Source organism: Schistosoma haematobium, chromosome ZW, assembly GCF_000699445.3.
Source record: "Schistosoma haematobium chromosome ZW, whole genome shotgun sequence".
NCBI lineage: Eukaryota > Metazoa > Platyhelminthes > Trematoda > Strigeidida > Schistosomatidae > Schistosoma > Schistosoma haematobium.
Window position 1 is genome coordinate 49,172,602 of NC_067195.1, and position 22,280 is coordinate 49,194,881.

The following is a 22,280-nucleotide window of genomic DNA, read 5'->3' on the forward strand; positions in this document are numbered from 1 at the left end:
TTACAGGAGAACGCTCATTTCCTCCATCCTGTGGATTTACATATTCTGCATGGGTTTCCGTATCACAATTTGATAGTGTAACAACTAATTCTTATGATATTGATTCTATGAAACAATCATTTCAACAACCACAAGCTGTACATTTATTGACACTTGTACGAGGAGTTCAGAGTGTCAATGATCAATTAGTATTTCTACGAATCTATATACATCCAATCAATCATTATTTAGTTGTTTCCACTCAAGAACGACTTTTACAACCAGGTAACTAACTAGAAAAAAGATTTTTTTCTGAATATTTTGTTTCTAATCCTTAATTTTATGTCATAAAAATCTATAGTTAGTTTAGATAGTTTATTTTTTTATTGTTATTCGCAATTAGTTTCAGCTATTAAATTTGTTGATCTGAACTTTACTTAATTTACTATAGTTCGTATAAATGAATTGTGTTTTTTTATTCACTCATTTATGACTGATTGCCTACTACAAACTATTAGACATAATAATGTAATGTATCATATAAATTACTATAGAAAATGTGTAGTCTATTATGTAACGAGCATTTTCTATTATTTTGACAACAGTTTATTTAAAATAGAGAAGTCAGTGTATTATTGCTTAGTTTTATAGAGAGGTATTTTAATTGCGTTCTTATTATTGTTAATAAAATAACACCTTATCCATCAATTAGTGTGATTACATTCCATTTTTACAAAGTCTCTTACATTATACGTTGATTCTCCTTTTTTGTTTAAAAAAAATATATAGGTCAGTCTTGTGATCTAGATATAGATTGTTCTACCTTGTTGACTAATAGCAATAATAACAATAATAGTAACACAGATCAGTTCACAACTATCGAATCAGATTCAAATATGAAAAATGCGATTGCAACTGGTACATGCGCAGTGTTCCCATGTGGTTTCCCACCAAATAGTTCTAATGACTGGCCTTTAGATGTTTGGCGTCATGTTGTAGTGGTATTTAATCGTGCTGGAATGATCAAAACTAGTTCATGTAGTTTATATCTAGATGGTCATTTTATTGGAAGTCGTCGAGTAAGTTGGATATTGGTTTTCTTTGTAAAAAGTGGGTACTCAGTTTTTTAATTTTTTTTGGTCTTTTGTAATATGGACTAATTTTCACTATTTTAATTTGACAGTTCTGGTCTCAGGAAAAATTAATTTTAAAAGGGATTTTCATCATAGGCTGTGATCGATTGATTCTCAAATTTTATTACTTTATCTTTCAAGTCTTCTTAATGCAATACAAATAAGAAATGTAAATAAAGGTTTTAAGATAATATATTAGTTAATTGAAGGGAAAGGTGATTAGTGAAAATCTAACATAATTTTCAGCTTGAATAATCTAGATTTCATCGAATAAACATGGATGTTAGATTTTTTTAATATTTCATTTTCAAACTTCCCACTACTACTTACATATGAATTCTGTGTAGACGAGATCAAAGTGTATGCATTTATTTAGTAAACACAATAATTATTGGAATCATATCAGTTGGTTTAAAAGTTGCCATAACTTTTGAGGAGATAGGACGAATATGTACCCAATCTTCGGACCTGAAAATTAATCCATATAACTATCGAGTCGCATGATCACACGAAATGCATACCTACTGGGCTTTGACCATTAAGGTCTGTTTATCTGGTAGTTATTTGGCGAAAAGTTAAGAATTATTTCTAATATAATCTATGGCTTACCATTGGTGCTAACCTATTCTGTCAATTGTTTACCACCTCGATCAGGTAGAAAAAGAAGATAAAATGCACCGGAGATTCTATTTACTGAATATTAGTCGTTACAAATTGTCAGGTATTGGAATTGAAAGATAGTTAAGACGACCCATATTGTATCAGTACGAATGCTAAACTGTAGTTCAATGGTTTATCCGTTTGTCCACCATACCTTATTCCTATACTCGTGCATATGTTATTGAATCATCGTACATACTAGATGTATGACTTTTGATCGGTTCATTTTATTTTATTTTTCTAAATACACATATATATTATAGTGCAGTGTTTTCAATATTCTCGTCAGTTTTACATGTATGTAATTTAATCTCAATTATATCCCTTCCAGGTCACTTATATCGGGGCGTCTTCAGCGTCGAGTGCACTTGGACGTAATATTATGCCTTCATCACTATGCGGTTTTGTTGGTACACCTGCCTCTATGCGTAGATCTAGCAAACTGTTATGGAAGATAGGACCATTTCATTTTATTGAAGAACCATTAACAGCTAATCGTATTGCTGTCATGACTAAACTTGGACCAAACTATATGGGTAGTTTTCAAGCCATACCTTCGATGCCATGTAAGTATCGTATTTCATATTAAATATATACGAATATATATAATTCAGTCGTCTAATCATAACTAAAATGTTTAAATCTTATTTATATAACGAATTGGACAAGTATGATTGGAAATTAAAGTTTAGTTAGTATTTAGTCTAGAGGTTAACGGGATATACGTCTGTGGTGTGCGCTACTTATGCTGACAGATATACGTAATATGTTGCAGGAATCGGAAGTGAAATGCTTACCAGCAGAAGATTGAGATAAGGAGGAGAGGAAAGAAAAGGAAGCGCAATCGGAATAACAACAGGATTGGAAGAATAATGAAGTATGTAAAAGACAACTGGATGAAGATTTGCAACTAATGTATTTAATGTATAATTTTCATATTTTACAAAGCTAGTATATGGTTTTTCATGAAACAATAAATTGGCTCGTCATACCTGAGTTCTTTTTCACTACATAAAAATTTACAATATCAAACGTCTAGCTATTTTTCATTTTCGCCAGGTAATACTAGACAGCTGCATTTTTTTAAGGATTCTTGAAAAGTGTGGATGCTTTTACAACTCCAACAGAGATAAAATCAAAGCTTGTTATTCAAGTTTCATAACGTTCATATTACTTTTTGGACCACTAAGTAATAATTCTATGATCAACTTTAGATAGTTTAGGAAGTAGGACATTCGATTCGACAGTAATTTTAATACTATTTAGAATAAAGACTAGTTTGTGATAAATTATTGAACAGATTATATTATCTATTTGTTTTTATCAGAAATTCATTTTTCAACTTGTTTATTCATATTTTATTCCTTTGTTTCTCAATTTGTTTTCTACAAAAAAGCATTTGTACGACCAGATGTGGATGAGTCAAATTTTCCGTTATTTTCAGAAGATAAACTTGTCTTTGGAATATATGCTTGTAATATATCAACTCTTACGTTAAGCAGAATTCGTAAAGTTTATAATCAGTGTGATGCCAAAGCGATAGCACGACAAGTGAGTTTATACAAAAAAACATGTCTATATTTATCTATTTTTCATCAAAATCTGTTATAATTTTAGTATCTATTAAATATTGGGAATTATTACATTGAGGTTAGGAAGATGAACAATTGTCTACCAACTCAATAGTGTAGATGTTAAGTACTTGGGGTGGAAGTATGAAGATCTAGGATTTGACCTCTGATACTGTCGTGGATACTCGTTCCTGAATAGTCCCATACTAAAATAAAACATATGTTCATTGGTTCCTAGTTTTCAATGGTTTTCAAACTTAAGTAGATCTGTAGTTTAAGACTACAAATTTCTTCAGAGCTTTTTCATTTCTGTATGTGTTGAACAGTTATGACTTTTGTGGATGGAACTCAGTACTGTGTGACTGCATATTGTACACAGTTATCCTTACCTTCAGTTTCCTTTCAAAGTTTGTGTCAAAATTAACGTTAGTTTTTTGAGTAAATTTTATACTTTATGACACGACGAGAAAACAAAGTTTATCAGAATTACGTGCTATATTTGCGCAATACATTTCGAACAATCTGACCACACATACTTGTTAAAAAATTTATATATAAAATAATGAAAGGTCAACTAGACAACAATTTGGTCTTCCCCTTAACCTGCCTTGGTAATACTGATTTATTATCCATCGTAGTTTTCATATTGTGCGCTTTATTATTATCTTTGTTTACCCTTACCTTCAGATTTGTCTAGTTGACCATTTAATTTTTTCATGTATAAATCTTCCTAACAAGATTGTTTGAAATGTATTGCGCAAGTATATCACTTAATTCTGTCAAACTTCAACTTCTCATAACATTATCCAAATTTATCATAGGGGATTTATTGTGTTAAATACTTTACAAATATAATTAATTGAAACTTGATTCACTAAACGATTAGTCAAACATGATATCAGTCACTACCCAGTGATCAGTTGTAAATATCTGTCTTATAGGAGGTCAGTTGCCACCCGAATACCACAGTGATAACGTCTCAGACCTTCAAGCTGAATGGCATGGGTTCGAAGCCTATAAGGGATTTTATTCACCTTGAGGTCATAGACACACCTTACTAATTCGGAACGCAGGTACAGGGTATCCTGACTTCTAACTCCAATCGCCTAAGATATTTAATCATTGTTTGCTAGTATTGTTCATTCTTAAAAGAGGAATCTCGTTTGCTTCGTTAATTGAACCGAAGTGAACAACTTCAATTTATCCATAGATTGATTGTTTTTCACCGAATTAAATCATAGCACGTGATTTTCTTTTTATTCGTTCTTTTGCTTTATTTGTATTTAAACGAGTGGTAATAACCTCGTTAATCAGATTTAATTTGATTAATTATTTATTGTCTGTCTTTGTAAACTGTAGATGAAATAAATTTGATTAAAATGGTCCAGACCTATTAATTCTTATTTCCTTAAATTGTTGAAGTAAATGACTCCCTACCATAACTTTTGTTTCATTAGTTGTATTATCCTGTTTTTTTCTTCGGTTACTTTCCCTCTGTTACTAGTAAGAACGTACTTTGTCTTCGTCTAATCCTCGTATTTAATTTTCTCTTTATAAAATAATATATAAAATGTAATCGTTAGTTTGTCCTCCAATCAATCAGATCTCAAATCTTTTCATTATACTACTGAACTACTAATGGCCATTCCAAGTGTTAGTTTGTATTTATTTTTTCTTTTATGTCTTTTTCCCTATTAATTATCACGTGGTAAGATTGCCAATAGAGTACCGACTTTTATGACCTTGGCACTGTGCCAAACCAATGACGCGTCAACCAGTGAAAACAGCCTAGATTCAACTCAGATTCCTTATTGGTTCTTCTCGTCTAGCTCTATCCGTTCGAGTCCAGAACACAATCTCAGCTTCCAGTGTATGAATAATATCTTAGACATACGTAGTGTTCATACATGGAAACCAGACCGCACCATACCATAAAATAGAAAATAACAATTATACGAGATCAGATCAAAAGCGGCTGTGAGTGTGAGATCCTGTAATTAATAGATTGAGGATATGTTAAGAATGGTAAATCATATAATAGTAGTCAATAAATCAAATGAAAGCTTATAATAAAAGGAATATGAATATACACATAATATAGTCACTTAATAGTTATCCAAAAATATACGTGATAACAGCCTACAAATAGTTCTTAGCAGTTACCATTCATTTATTCTTCGTCAGGATATAACAATTTCGTTCCTTTTTCTTTCTTTTCACGTGATTTGCATTTAACTGACTCATGCTATCCTATTTACTGAAGTCAACATCCAAATATGATTAGGTTAACATAGTATATATTTGATCTGACTTGATTGTTAAATGCTATATATTTCTTTGGTGATTTTGATTGTTACTCTGAAGAAGTTCAGACAAGTTTGCTGAACGAAATGTTGGAATTACTTTAAATTTCAATCTCTGAGATTATTTCAAATATAATTTTCACATATAATGGCTTTTCTATACTCGGCGCCCAATTTTTGTCAGACTACTCGTTCTAATCTTGACGAATATTCGTATAAATTTCTTTTCTTTGTTTAGCAACTGAGTTTTTGCTGAACAATTATTGTCCACAAAAATTATTAGGAGATGCGATATAAAAGAATATTTTTCGGTCGAGAAAAAGCCCGTCCTTTTAATACCTGGCTTGTTGTGGTATAATAGTTGAACTGCTCCCACTAGAACTTATTTGTTTTTTTTTGTGAGGGGCGATAAGCAGTCAATTGGAACAATTATGAGACCGTTGTTTTGAGATAAACTTTTGAATGAATTATGAGTTCACATGGATTTTGCTTTTAATTCAGTTGTTAATCATTTTAATTATTCCTTTTGTGGAATTTCTTTTCTAAATAATATTCGATGCTTTTTAAACTAATTGATTATAATCTACTATAGACAGTTAGTACGAAATCATCTTACTACTCAGCTCTTCACGTGAATAAATAATCCATGTATGTTGAATACTTTCATAGAAGTGATAACATGATTAATGCTTGCAAACATTTAATCATTAGTTCACAGATTCAAATCGGGTTGCACGTACTTCGGTCTATGCAGAGTTGGTTAACATCATTAGTCATCACGCAAATATGTGGCTGTAACCGGATTACGTAATTATTTATACTTGGTAAATGAGTTGTCTGAGTATTGTTGATATTATTGACATTTCTATAAATGACAAAATATCCTTGTATTTAATAGTAACAAATTGTATAAATAAGACTAGAAGATATCAATCTTCAATTTTTTATTACTTAGTGAATTGTATTTGGTGTATATAACTGTAATAAATGAACTGTTGAGCTAAAAACAGGAAAAACGATTTCAAGTTTATGATCTATAGTTGATAATGCACTACTTACACTATTGGAATCGTATTATCTATTCACTGAGTTCACGTACATAATTATCTTTTTACGCATATGTTAATTATTTGCTCTACACATATTAGCCCCTGTTATTTTTAAAAATGGTAATACTTTTCTATTTTCGGTTATACTGTCAAAGAAGACAACATATTTATTATTATTACTTTTATTATGGCGAATAATTTTTAATTGTTTTGTTTTCTGATTTTTATTTCCTATTTAGTTTTATTTATCACCTAAAGAGAATGCAACACCTATACGTATTTTACGTAATTCAGCCTTACATTTGAATGGTTCAGCTAGACCACTTGGTGCTGTACTTGTTGGATATCAAGGTGTTCGTACATTTACTCCAAGTCCCGTTTGTCGTCTAGTTCATTGTGTAACAGGTGGTGAAGGAATGCGAATTAGTTTAGCATTAATTGCTATGGCACAAGATGTTGAAACATTGTATGCATCGAATAAAGCAGCCTGTACATTGATCAAATGTAATACAGCTGCATCGATTGAAATGTTACGAACTAGTGGTTATCAAGTAAGTATAGTTGCACAATTTTTCTCTTTGATGGTTGGTTTAATTGTGTTTCACGACTATACCATCCAGCTCAGAAAACCTGATGCTACTGAAATCCTCGTCCTAAACTACAAATATTCTCTATCATATCAATATGTACAATTGTTCGGGTTTTATGATTATTCTTTATTTTATAGATATATGCTGTTTTATTGCGTCGTAAACGTCATCTACTTACTACTAGAATCTTGGACTCTATTCTCAGTTTAGCATTGAATATGAATTCATGGACCGATAAATCTCCTATATCACTGGTAAGTCGATTATTGTTTGAACGTTATTAAATTTTGTGTATAATTTATTTATTTATTTGTTTATTTGTGTATAAACGTAGTTTAGTGCTTATTTGAAGTAGTTATCTGCAGTAAAAAAGTAATCTGTCTTTCGTATAGATTTTCCAGAGCTTGTAAAAATTTAAGAATAGTAACAAAGATCCATTATAAAGAAATGATTTTCAGGGGAAAGTGTGAAAGGATAACTAACCATACAACTGAGTTTTTGCTGAACAATTATTGTCCACAAAAATTATTAGAAGATGCGATATAAAAGAATATTCTTCGGCCGAGAAAAAGCCTGTCCTTTTGATACCTGGCTTGAGAAGTGATGAAATAGCTGGTATAGTTGATTCTGAACTAAGATCTACATTTTAAAAGACCTATACCGCTGCTATATTTTCATTTTATTAAACAAATCCCCCATTGGTACTGGTGAAAAATAACAAATACACGCTTCATATGAACTCTCGTCATATTTACTGGTTTACATGTACATACCGAAACATATACTTTTGAAAAACAAAAAATAAGGAGTTATCATTTTCTATGGCAATCGAAACTAACAGGTCAACAGTTTTCAACAATATAATTGCCCGTCGTCTACTTATTAGTGTACACGATGTCGACATCTCAATATCGTTCAAAATAGTCAATAAACAAACATCTTAATACATACTGCTTTTCAGTACAACCATCGGTCTCTGAGGAATGAAATCAGTTCCCTAGATTCAAAGGGGTATTTTTGCCAGTCTCACAATGTCTTAGTGACTTTAGTTTCAAACACTTGATGATATCTGGTACTAGAGCACTTGATAATAACTTCCTGGCTGCTTCCGGGATCTCTGAACCTCTGGTACAGTTGAGCCGGGAATCGTGGAGGAAGATACAAAGTAAGGGCAATAGCTTCGCTTTTATGTTACTTTGTGTATCATGACCAAGAGTATTTGAGGGTTTATGGATAACCCTATTATTCTAGAAACTTGTGGAAGGATGCTGAGTTTAGTTAGTAAAATATTAATTACGTAGTCAGAGTGTGATACATAACCATTCCCTTTTTAGAGGTTTCTGAGTTTTTATTGAATTTTAATCAGATAAAATGGTTTTCACCCTTTCCGAGTGTTACCAACTCTTTGTTGCGTAACATTCACTTCTATGCTCCCAGACTATAAACTCTTTTTATTTTAGTATCTTACCTAAGCTTTGTTCATTTTACTCTCCTAATCTGTTTTTGTAATTGTTAGAATTTCACTTGTGCCATCAGTTTTCCAATGATTTGTGCCTTTATGCTTTTTAAAATTGTTCTTCTAGAATGTTCACCTTAATTGACACATAAAAAACTAACTGTATATACATCTACTGTATTTTGTATGTTTATTGTCGCTTTTTTTTATAAATTTCATTTTTGCGAACCTCTGTCAATATGTATTACCAAAACACTAGTTCGTATGCAGTTGTAGAGGATTCACAAAATATCTAAGTGTCATATAATATTCCATTGCAAATTATTTTTCGTGTTTTAATTCTTATTAAAAACAATAATAATTGATGTGTTTTAGTGTTTGAATCTTCCTGTTGTTGTTTTCGTCGGAGTGTACAACTGACCAGTTTCTCTTGGCATATTTGCATTCTGAGGGAGTTGAATCTATATTACCATTTAGTCCTGAATTTCATTGATTGCCACTAAACGATTGTTTTAAATGATGGTAATAATTGTTTGCAATTTATCGTTCGTGTACTTTTTATTTAAAATTTTCAGACATATCCCTCTGTTGATTATCCAGCTTTTGAAGATTTAGTCTGTGATCTTGATTTATGGCGTATTGAACGTGAATTAACTAACGATGCAGATATTCGTATTCGACGTAGTGCATTGATAAATGGACAAACAATTAATAATGAATTAATCGTTCACCACCAGCACGAACAACAGCAACGTTATGATGAGAGAACACATTTTATCGAAGATGATTATCAATTAGTAGCTAGTCTTATATCGCATTTAATTGAGCTATTACCAAATCCATTACCAAAATCAGATCTACCACATAATGATAATACTAATGGTAATAATAATAATAACAATTCATCAAGTGATGTAATAAATTCGACTACAGGGAGTAATGATAAGTCTGAATTGGTAAGCTATTCTTTTGATGTTTGTTTATTCTGTTTTTATGTGTTCTCGTTTCTGATATGTTCAAGTGTGTAGTTGATTTCTTTATTCGCTGAAATAAAGTGATTGTATATAATAATTGTTCAAAATTCGATCTAACTGTCATTTGAAAACAGTTATATTATTAGAGATAAAATAATACTTTAGAGCAGTGGCTTAGTAATTAGGGGGTTTAACTTTCAGTCACTAAACTTCTCTCTCGAAACCCGCTCTATTCACTTCGTTTTGGGGGACCGGGTAGTATCATTATCCTTCATACCCAATTACTTGATGAATGAGTTAATTTAAGTGTTCTAGAATTTTATTATATTCACTATTCGGTCCATTTGATTATTTCTTCAAGTAGAATGGAAAAACAACTCTAATCAACAACATAGCATTCCCAACAAATTTCTTTTGTCTCAGTTTATTGACATGCCTCATCTTCATCGAAAGAAAATACCGATAAGAACTGTAACAATAAATGTTTTAACAAGAACAAAATTGCATTTATACGATTAGTAGTATAACTAGTATATTTAAAATAACCTGATTAACAAGATCTGTAGAAAGATGGACGAAAATGAATGTTTACTTTTGACATATTCTAATTTTCAGAATCTGAAACCAAACACTGATGTATATTATCTTGAGAAATTGCAGGAAGAAGGTTACACTCATTTGTTATTATTTACTTGTATCTTCTCATTGTTGTGTAGAACTGCAACTGATCACTCTCTCGCTAGCATATATGCATCATGCATCCTGTGCGGACTGCCTCGCTATTGCCTCAAGTAACAAGGTTTATAAGCAAAGATAGATGGTGGCTAACCGTGGAATCCAGGGTGCACGTTTCGTCCTATTTGGGACTCGTCAGTTGGACGTACCTGCATCCCAAGTTGATGTTCACTCTGGGACTCGAGCCCATTACCGTTCGCTTCAAACGCCATCGCGTTGTCCATTTAGCTACTGGACGAAAAGTGCGTCCTGGATTCCACGGTTAGCCACCATCTATCTTTGCTTATAAAGAAGGTTACACGTTTTTTTATACAGATCAACGGAACCCATTAATTTTATGGACTGATTCATAGTTTGAAGTAGTCTTTACTTTTATCCACTCACTTCTTATATTAGCCAACATTATCAATCGGTGTTTTTGTGATTTGATATTCATCAATCAGATGTCCTCCCATACAGTGAAATTGGTTACACATTGAATGGACTAAAATATTTGATTTATGGATTGTAGAGCTGTGCTATAAATATAAATTTCTGACAAAACTTTTTGAAATTGTGTATATAAAGTGATTAACTGATATACTGTTACTTTTAGCTTTCCAACATAAGCTTTTATTCATTATATATATATATATATATATATATATATATATTCATATTCATATTCATATGCTTATTCTGTGCGTTTTCATGATCTATTTTTAAAAAATCAATGTCATTATGAAACCATTTTTTATCATATGTAAAAAAGTGTTAGATCGGTATTGATGTTTACACAATCAACTTTGCAATTTTGTCACATTAGTCGGCAATTTTCGCTTGGAAAAATCTCTATTGACTAAGAGTATCTCAAGTAGAATAGCATAAATTCATTTAAATTTCGTAGATTTTCATCAGCTACATTCGTAGCCTAATTAAAAAAACTTGTTGATAGAATCGAAAGACAGTTGAAATCTATTATTTGTAATAGATGGTATGGTGTTTAAGGGTTTTCAGTAGAGTTCCTTGTTTTGTTATTATTGGATTAAACAAAATTAGGTTTGAACAAATTTTCGAGGACTGGTATATTGAGTAACGTAATATCTGTAGACATTTGTGAGCCAAGATCATATGATGAGACCAAGGTCAAGGTTGTTTTATTGTGGTTTATGTAAGTGTTAAGTTACTTTTAACACGAGGAATGATTTAAAATTTCACAAGACAATGAACTTTTAATCCTGAATAAAAATATAAGTTTTGAGTCGTTTAATAACAATTCTTTCAGAAAAATATTTTGAAAACCTCAATTTTGCTTACTAGTTGTTTTAAACATCTTTAAAACGTTGGCAATATGTCCTTTAAAAATAAGATTATTATAGACGTTGGAAACTTTGAACTGTAATTTGTTAGTAATGTATGCTCATAAATTGTAGAACGCATACATCATTTTCTATGTCCCAATGTATATGCTTGTAATATAAACGCCCGTTTCTTACTTTACACCTTCAAGATTTTTAAAAAATGGTTGATTTTTGTATAAAAAAAAAAAAGGAAATTAGCCAAATTTAAATTGATTTATCCTTTGGTTCGACTATGATGCACATGAACTACCATCTAATGAGTACCTACTTTGTAAATTATACCTGGATAATTTTGTTTCATTTATTATTGTTACATCATTTTATATTGAATAAGTATGATGCGTTCGGAGTGATTGTTGGAGTTTGTTGTCTGCATCATGAAATAGTCTTCATTAGCCAACTGTTAAAATCTTAACAAGCACGGGGCAACTGTTTCATCCTAGTATAGGATTCAGCGATTCGTATACTATGTATACGTATGTAATATTGTACGACACTAGAGAATAATAAAATAAAATCACATCTGTGAATGATTTTGTTGAATACGTCACACTATTTTAATCATTTGGTAAGTATAATTTTTTGTCTGACTGAATGTATTTGCTAATGTAGAAGCGAATTGGAAAAAGAAAGCTAATGATGACTAAACATTTGATCCTAATTAACTGATCTTCTGTTTAACAAGTTATTAAAAAGGTTATACGTGTAGCATATAAATTAAATGTTTTACTCATAAATTCATCTTTGATGTTTTTTTTCTTTATTCATTTATACAAATAAAACTTTTAGATAATTCATCCTATATGGAATGTCATCTTTGATCGTGTTATTTATCTATTAATGAATGCACATTCAAATTGGACACAAGGAAATCATAGACGTCATTTAGTAATTGATGTAGTTGGCCGAGTGAATTTCATTAATTCATGTCTTTCATTTATACAATTATGTTTATCAACATATGCGTCGTCAAAATGGTTTTTACGGTAAAATATTAAAGAAAAAATTATTATTATTATTATTATTATTGATTATCTGTTTTATTGTAATTTTTATTTGGTTATTTGGAATCGATTTTGTTTCTTTTTTTCGGTGTTAAATTTAGTTAATGAACTTTAGAATAAATTATAGATCGTGTATATGATACAATATAGTCTTGCACTTCAATGTCATGGGTTCTGTAGCAACCTGATTTCTCCCTTCCCCACATGATAATTCGTAATAAGGTTTAACTGTATCCTACTTCTCAAAGTAAATATTGATCCCTCCAAATGTATGCCTGTGTGTCTGTTTGTTGATATGCAGTTCTCTGTGTTAGTTAGTTGTTATATCTTTTAGTACTAGTTTCTGGAGAATAATCATTAGTATGCTCTTAAACGTGTTATTAGTATTACCTACTTATGCTTGTCAACCGTCATGGAGCACAGGCATCTGATTAGGCTTCTCCATTAAAGTCTGTCATGCACTCTCCTTTCCAGTTCTTGTCAAGTGCTGTTTATTCCTTTGATGTTTGCCTCCAATTTCCGGTTCAATCTATTTTTTGATTTGCTTCTTCTCCTTTAGCCTTCAGGATTCCGTGTTAGGGCTCGTTTTGTAATGCACTTTGATGATTTCTGCAATATGTGTTCTTTTCACCTCCAGCGTCTTTGTATAATTTCCTCTTCAGCTGGAAGCTGATTTGTTTTCTGTCACAACCGGTTGTTGATGATGGCCAAACACCATCAGGAACAACCTACTGTGTGCATATGGTCTAGTGGTTTGAAAATTGCGTTATTGGCATATGCATGGAAAATCATCAATTCTTTTCCAGTCTTCCTGTATGGTTTCAACTCTGTTTAGCTGTAGATATACCAATTGTTTATCACTAAAAAAACTGGGATATTGTGAAGCGTGGGATTCGAACATATATTATCGCACCGATCACCTACTAGAGCTTGATATTATCTAATGTCACTGTAAAATATTGTACACATATGTATTTTCTCATCCATCTTGTGGTGTGCCTACTGATCTCGACAGATATAAGTAGTATGTAGTATCAATCGAAAGTGAGATGCCTGGAGACAGGTTAAGGAGATCGAAGGGAAGAGAACAAGAACAAAGAATGTTTGGTGTGGAATCGGAAGAACAATGAAGTCTGGGACAATTGATTATTATTTGCCGAAGGAACAGTCAGGTTTGAGACAATTGATTGACATTTTGCAAATGAAAAATTTACTGTATGGTTCTCAGATTTTAATGGGATATTCTGTAATTTTGTTTTCAAATACATTCGATTGTCCCCACTTGTGTTCTCGTTTACTTCAATATCACTAGCAAATTTTCATTTCATGATTAAAGACGTCCTAGGAATTCGAAAATGTTCTGCATATTATTACTCTCATTCTCTACTGTCCAATTTAGTTGAATTTTAGTATATTTCGATAGTATATAGGGCTGCAATTTTTGAAAGTGTGTTTCGTCTCAGTTTTTAGTCTCGTCTGTGAAATGTACATGAGTTGTTAGTGGTAATTATATTATTACTGAGTTTTTGATAAATCAGACATGTCCAGACAAGCTACATGTTAGTACAAGGCTGGAAAATTTGCATGTCATTCAACTAAAATTTATGTGAAAATGGAATGGTTTAATTTCATATGATAAAGTGTTATATACACCATTGGTTCAAAAAAGATTTATTATTTTCGGAAGTTTGCTATTTCATGACATGGTTTACAGTAAAATAATGTTGAAGTTAGTTTGCATGACATATTGACATCAATTAATAAATCACTAAAAAACTCTCAACTGGTATAAATTAGTGATTAAAACAATCCTTAAGCTGTACGGATCTCGACAAACTACTCATTCGAAAAAAGTTTAAGTATACTCGGAGCGAGATGTATCATTCTACTATTCCTATGGGAAAATCGTTCATGAAATATTCGATCACAGGTGTTATAACGGAAAAATTGGTTTGAGGCAACATTGTAGTCACAACTGAACAGATATTGTACTCATGGAAATAATCCATAAATCCCGATTGAACATGCTGTGAACCAGAACACAGGTTGGGACGACCAATGCATTTTCATACGAAATTAGAGTATCTTGGTAAAATATAAGAACGTACATTGAATACTTCATTTACAAATTTCCACCATTTGTATTTCATATTCTGTATGATTTTTTAAGTTCACAATTCCTTTATAATTTTCTTTCTATTCTCTTCAACTCGATTTTCTTAGTCTTCTGTTGCCAGGTTTTCCACTCCTGATTGGTGTTGTATACTACTTATGTCTGTTGATATTAGTAACATACACCACAAACATACTTCAGAAAACAAATCTATTAAGCTAATTGACCGAATTTTTATTATTCAATCAAATCTTCCATTTATGTGCAAATATTTAGCCAATTTTGTATGATTATAAGTTATTTCTTTGATAACGAATAGAGTAGCGGATATACGGGAAAGTGAAGAATCGTGCTACCAGGTTGCACTTTATACATATATATATATATACTTCAGAACCCATAAGGAGAATAACAGTGACCGTGTAGAGTAAATATGAGCGAACAGTGATTTATATTTTCTGATGATAAGAACATAATCTATCATATAGGACTCACAATAACGAGAAAAAAACAAAGGAATATAACCAAATATATCTATCATATAACTCTATATTGGTTATCTTGAGTGAGAAAGAGATATGCCTGTGAAAGTTTCTTTAAAAAAGAATTCAATATAATGATATGTTAAGAAAATTAAAATGTAGCCAATCGTTGACTATTTCCTGCCATGTATAAGTAATTACATATCAGCTAATAGTTATTACTTTTTTAAGATGACAATTATTCACTTTATTCAAAGCCATCTAATGTTTGAAAATAAGACATTCATTGACAATTATAAACATTAGTGGTAAAATCCAGTTTCTTTCATTTTTAGAAAGGTTGTTATTCTCTGAATATCAGTCCCAACAAGGTGTTCTGTTAAAATAATGATTCAGTTCGGTAACAAAGTACAAATTGTACTTATCGTTAAAGCGGTTATTCACATTTGAATGAAACTGTGAAAAAGCTATGAGAGAATGATTGTTTTTTAATTAGGGAACTTCTTAGCCTTTAAGGTACTACATACCTATCGATATTACATGAAATCTGAAAATCTGTGGATTAAATCAATATAGGAAGTCACGATCTATAGAAATAGATTACTGTAATTAATAAAAAAAGATCATATTTGAAAGTTATTTAAATAAATCGATTCTATCTGATCATTATATTCAGTCTAAAAACTGTTCGTTTGTATGTATTCCTTAGATTTTTTTTCACAACTATTCAGTGTTAATTTGTGTGATGGCGTTGGGAACCATATATTACCTACCGTGCAACTAAGTTGTAAGGAATCATTTTTAGGATTTTTCTAGAACACACATTATTACCCCTCATGTTTTATTGTTTTTCTAACGAAATGTGAATATTATTTAGTGAATAAATATTTAGTCATGCTGTTATCGCTAACATATGCTCAATTATTTTTAGATATTTGCTAATATTAGTAGTATGTTTCACTAGGATTATGTTAGATTATTAAGTAAAAATATCTAGTATCCTTTTTTTCTTAAATCAAATTATACTTTCTACGTTTAGTTATTTTTAATCAGGCATATTAATCTTCTTTTTAGTATCTACATTCCAACAGATTAATGCGGTACATGAACATTCTTTGTATATTTCAAGGTTTCAAATATGTTTCAAATTGTCTAGTGTATATTCAAATTAATAGTTTAAATTTTTAATTACGAAATAGTTCTAAGTGTTTTTTAAAATGCACTTAGAAGTGGATCCTATATGAATGTAAAAATAACTTATTTCAAAGATAATACTTTGAATGAGATTAAGTGTTCGTAGATGGGCACATTCAGATTGACTACTTGTTTTTATGCACATTGATTATAATTTTTCCTCAGTTTTTAAAAGTTGATTTCTTCTAGTTAACTAAAACAGAGTGGAAGTTTTATTGTTCTGTCAGCTGTTTATATGATTTTTATAAAGTTTATGAACTTTTCAAGTTTGGTAGTCTATTTTCTCATTTTATTCTTGTTACGGAAATTTCGCTAAAGAAGTTTGTTTCTCGAGTACAAATACGCTTTTTTTCCGGATTCAATAAAGCGTTTGTAATACCTGATAATTTTTGGTTTTTTTTTCGCAAATTCTTTCGGAGAAAATTCGTTAAAGTCGATGATAAGTGTAGTTATACGACAATAATTTATGGACCTCAAATGTACATAAGCCGTGGTCGATTTTTAACATTTATACGCTGTTCGAATGGCCTTTTGTCTACATTTGTAAGATTAAAAACTTTTAAAACTACACCAAAATAAACACCATTTATATATAACAACACTCATTATTTTTCTCATTAGATTTTGTCAATTAATTGTTTGGACTTTACCGACTAATTCACAAACAAATGAAACGTTTATTTCTCTTGATCAATCCTACATACAAACATCAAATACTGATGGTTCTGATGGGATACCTATGCGTAAGTGTTTTTGTTTTTTTCTCTTTGCAGTAAACAAATAAATTCATCATGAGATTTCTCACATTGTTTAATTCAGTTTCAATGATCAGGTGGTTGGGAGGTAGTTGATTGTAAACTGTGGAACTAGGTTATGCTCTATATGTGACTTTTTAACAAGGCTTACTTTAATATTTAGGGAACTGATACTCCTATGTCACCCAGCTTCACAGTATTCAGGCAGCGAATGACCTGTAGGATACATATCTATAGTTAATTGCTCATTGTCTAGTTGTTTAGTGCTGATGTAATTTTACTGAGCTGTTTTTATCAGTATTATAATTTATCATCAACCTGCTTCTTATCAACATGTACAAGTGTTATATTGTAAGCTGTTTTTTTTTCAGTCTCTGCCTCTGTGAAATGTATCTCATTGAAGTGTCAGATTATGTTGATGAAAATTGCATAATAAACTAGCCTAAATGTTCTGTTAAACGATGTTCACGGTCAGATATTACACATGACAGCTTTTAATTGTTAAACCATATTAAACCAACAAACTCCTAATGGTCACTTTCTCACCTTTTTTTTGTACAAATAAGTTAGTTGAACATGCTTTGTTTGAGTAAAACGATAAAAGTAACAATCCAATGCTTGTAGATGGTTTTGATTGAGATCATGAAACAATGAATGTTGGACCACCATCGAAAACCTAAAAGGACTGGACGGCCGTTGTGTCATAGCATTGGACTCTTCAACTGTGCGTGTCCACGATCCCGCACGCGGGATTCCATGATCTCAATCAAAAACCTAACAATCTTCATAACCCCACAGTGATGCTTGTATATGTGTCTACACAACTTGTAAAACTGTCGTTAATCAATATGGTGTGTAAAGCATATTCATTAATATTTCACTATAATTTCTTTCTGTCTTTCCTTACTTATCTAACCTTCGTTATTGTTCTATCTATTGTATATAACTTTTTGGATATTTGTTCATTTTTGCCGTTATTATTTTCACTATGCAGCGGTCAATTTTTTAAATAAGAAATTATCATTATCTCTACTCATTGCCTTCTCGCGGCGGGAGTGTTGTTTACGAAGTTTAGAGGAAAAGAAGCGAATGTCTGTCGCTTTAAACGGGTTGGTGAACACGTAGTGTATACGTAGGCGAGTTGGAAAACCCTGATTCCAAACCATTGGTGCTCAAGGGCTCCAGGATTCTGGAGAAACAAATGGTGTATGAACCAATTGTTGATCATCGGCTACCATGGGACCGCATCTCCTGACGTTGCTCCACTGCCTTGTGGATTAGATCTTTAGGTCGAAGGCTATGTCTAATTCTTGTCTGTTTGATTTATAAATGTAGTTTTAAAGGTGATTTTATTTCACTGCGCAAATGTTACATAACATTTCTTTGATTAAATGTTAAAACGTAGAGTTGATAGTAGTATACTTGGTGGCTTTCTAAAATGACTATATTGTATTATATTATATTGTAAGAAGAGAGAGTGTTTTGGATATATTATCATCACTACAAGAAGTGTACAAAGTTTACATTATAATTATAATATTTTTTCTTACTTTTAACTGATTAATCATATTTATATTGAACAGTTCAGAGTAATTTGCTAAAGTCATCAAACCTAATTACAATTGTCAGCAAGAGATGTTCGCTAAATAGAAGAAGCTTCCTATGATATTCAAATCAGTACATGGTCCAAGTTATTACCAGGACTTGGTGGCCGGGATAGCCTGTTTTGCCCACTCGATCGAAGCATATTGGCTGGAACAGTCGTTTCTAAATTCCTACCATGTTAGCGAGGTCGGTCGGGGAAAAGGGAGGTTAGAAGCAGGAACTTAAAAATCGAAAGTAACTCTGTACTGCTGACTGTATTGAGGTGCAATGGCATTAAGATGTTTCTTTTAGACGACTAGTATGTACAGTGATTCTTTTTTCCCACATTCGAATGGGTGGTGGTGGTTAGAACAAGCTGGCTCTAAAAATACTACATTTTACCCTTGCCTCGCAGATTACGGTTGCCGGTGGTAAACGCCTACTAGTCTAATTTACTTTTCAAACATCCGAACAATGATTATCCCTCCATGTCATGAGGGACCGGGAAGTGACAATCGAGCATACATGTCAGAGAGTACTTTAGATCACATTAAATGGGAACTTGAATCAATGTACACATTCCAAGTTTCTCGTCGCTTATGACTGACTGATTCATCAATAGACTAACACAGCTGGTTCAGACTGTATAAGACAGTTACCTATTCTTTGTTTAGTGTTGCAATTTTATTAATCTAATCATTTTGAGATTGTCATTAATCTACCTGTTGTATTTTAATTGAAGTTATATATTTTCCCTACCTTTCTTTTCACAGTATCTACTGAATTGTTACGATATCTTATCATCTTGAGAAATCGTTGTTTGGAATCACTGACTCATCTGATTACAGAAAAGAATGGCATAAATGAAAGGTAAGATTATTGTATCAATGTATAGTAGGGGCAGCACTTTTACAAGTTTAAGTAAACTAACGAAAGCATTCGTTTACTTTTTACTTATTTTCTTTTTAGTGAATGTTGTAACTTATGCTCAATGATCAAAGTGTATGATCTCTAGGCATTAGTTTCTAGGTTCAAACTCTGCTTGACCTACTTTGCTCTTGGCAAATGGGACGTATTATTAGCCTCCGTATTTAGAGTGTGGCTTATACCCAAGTGCTTGTTGAATGCATTAATTTATTTTATACTTTATGAAGAAGGCATATTTTTTCATTTACTAATAAATTTAATCATAGCATCATTTCTGTGACTATTTTGTGTCGCATATATTTGGATAGTGTTACTTTCATTTTCATTGTAAGAGGTAAATGCTTAAATTTTGAATAAATATAGAATGAAGTTGAATTAATTTTAAGTATTTATGTACATATTAGCATCCAGATATGCTCGAGTTCTCGAATCGCAGTCTATACAGGCTAATTTTCTAGTTAGTGATGTACATCAGTTAATGTAACAAGAAACAACGATTCCTTAGAAAATGTGTGGCTGTATAGTTTCAGGAAATGGGTTGTATGGTTAATGTTTATTTGTGAAACCCGGATACAATTAGGTTGTCAAAGAATAATGATGTTTCTTGCAAGGAAAGAACACTACTCTACCTTATTGGATAGTCCATTTTATTTCACTCAAATATGAATAATCAATATTGTCAAGCATACTAAGTGTTTTCAACAAACGGGAAGTGCACTCAAATCAAAAAATGGAACAGTTCCAATCAATTAACTCAAGGTAGTCCAATCAAAAGGTATTGAATCCAAACAAAATCGCGAAATAGCAGTTATACAATGGAAAAAAAAAACACAAATTGTACATTAATATCAGCATTAACTTTATCCTGGATGGATAATGCCAGAAACTAAGTAATCACAAAGAGACAAAATATCGCATTCATATAAGGTGGATACCTCGATATTAAAGAAAAGGAAATAGTATTATAAAAATTGGTTAGTAACTTCAGTAAACCAAGGTGATGTCGGTTTGATTTAGGGGAAAATAAAAAATGAATATACGTATATGGATATTTGATTTATATTATTTTGTTCAAAATATGAATTAGGTGGTTTCAATTTCGATATTTGCCTATTAATCAATTATTCGCGATAGTTCATCGGGTGATTCTAATAAAAAATAAATAAATAAGACATTGATAGTATTTTTATTATTTAAGGATTAGAACAAGACATTAAAGGCAATATATCTAGTCCTAATCAAAATTCGTCAGTAAATATTGATTCAACAATATTAATGCAAAAAATGTACTATATTCATAGTGTTTATCATGTGTATACTGGTTAAATGTTTTTTTTAAATAGTATATCATCAAATAGTAAGTCAAGTGAATTTTATATAGTAAGAATTTAGTGAGAAAGCTGCATATGTAATAAATATTGTTCATATTAGTAACCGATATCATTCAGCCTATGAAAACTATTTAATTAATTGGTTTATAAACATCCAATAAGTGGCGGTAATGTGTTAGTTAACAGTTTGTTCAAATACTCGTATATGACATCGAATAATTTGTAATAAATTGATTGTAGCTAGCAGCGCAATCCAGTACAAACATTACTTGCTGTTTGAGGTTTGCTAATTTGATGTGCTTCCGTCCCAGTGTTGATGATCACATTGAGACAAAATAAATATTTGTAAAATTCAGTCCTTAATATCAACAAAGTCAAGAATCAAACCCTTGTTAATGATCTGACGTTTAAATTACTAATTATTGTTGTATTCTATATCACTTTAATCAAAGAAAATTTAGTTAATACTATTATGTCTTGGTGATCTCTGACCTATATCATGTGACAAATCAGCAATCTGAACCGTGATTCTAGTTTGACCTATTTCACGTTCTTGATTTACTCTACGGTTTAGTGTCTCGGATTTTGCCGATACATGTTTGACCAGCAACATTAATTTTGGGTCAACAGGCAGTTCCTATTGGTTCACGATTCTGTAGCTTCTCTTTGACCTGCCCTTGAGTTCAGAAGTCAGCAGCCAACCTCCTCTACATTATACTTGAAATGGACTTAGTTTTAATACAAATAGATAAAACTATATCACACCATGAAAATAATTATGCGAAAACAATGTTTATAATAATAAAAATCATAAATTAGTCTTGGGAATTACCATTTCTTTCAATCCTCGTTCTGATATAAAAATCAAATTACTCGGTGATTCTAGGTTTTGCTTCAAAAGACAAAGAAAAAATGCAACAGTCTGAATTTTTGAAACCGATGGAAGTTATTGTATTACGCTTTGTAGGTTCAAGTAATAATTTATTATTGATTACTACGGATAGCTCTTACTATCTAAATGCTGCATAATACTGATTTCATATATATGCCTATTTTGCTTAGCTTAATTAAAAATCTCTATAATCCGTTTTGTGTTGTTT

At 31.3% G+C, this 22,280-nt stretch overlaps 1 protein-coding gene across 1 annotated transcript in view; it reads left to right on the forward strand.

The window, feature by feature from the left end:
* The window catches only part of WDFY3 (WD repeat and FYVE domain-containing protein 3), a 108,798-nt gene that overhangs the window by 24,125 nt on the left and 62,393 nt on the right, over window positions 1–22,280 (forward strand). The window contains exons 16-25 of the mRNA XM_051208673.1: window positions 7–264; window positions 769–1,058; window positions 2,104–2,338; window positions 3,169–3,323; window positions 6,935–7,246; window positions 7,423–7,539; window positions 9,317–9,697; window positions 12,580–12,776; window positions 17,205–17,326; window positions 19,696–19,792. Coding sequence (XP_051071719.1) covers window positions 7–264; window positions 769–1,058; window positions 2,104–2,338; window positions 3,169–3,323; window positions 6,935–7,246; window positions 7,423–7,539; window positions 9,317–9,697; window positions 12,580–12,776; window positions 17,205–17,326; window positions 19,696–19,792 — 2,164 coding nt within the window. The remainder of the gene's footprint in view (window positions 1–6; window positions 265–768; window positions 1,059–2,103; window positions 2,339–3,168; window positions 3,324–6,934; window positions 7,247–7,422; window positions 7,540–9,316; window positions 9,698–12,579; window positions 12,777–17,204; window positions 17,327–19,695; window positions 19,793–22,280) is intronic.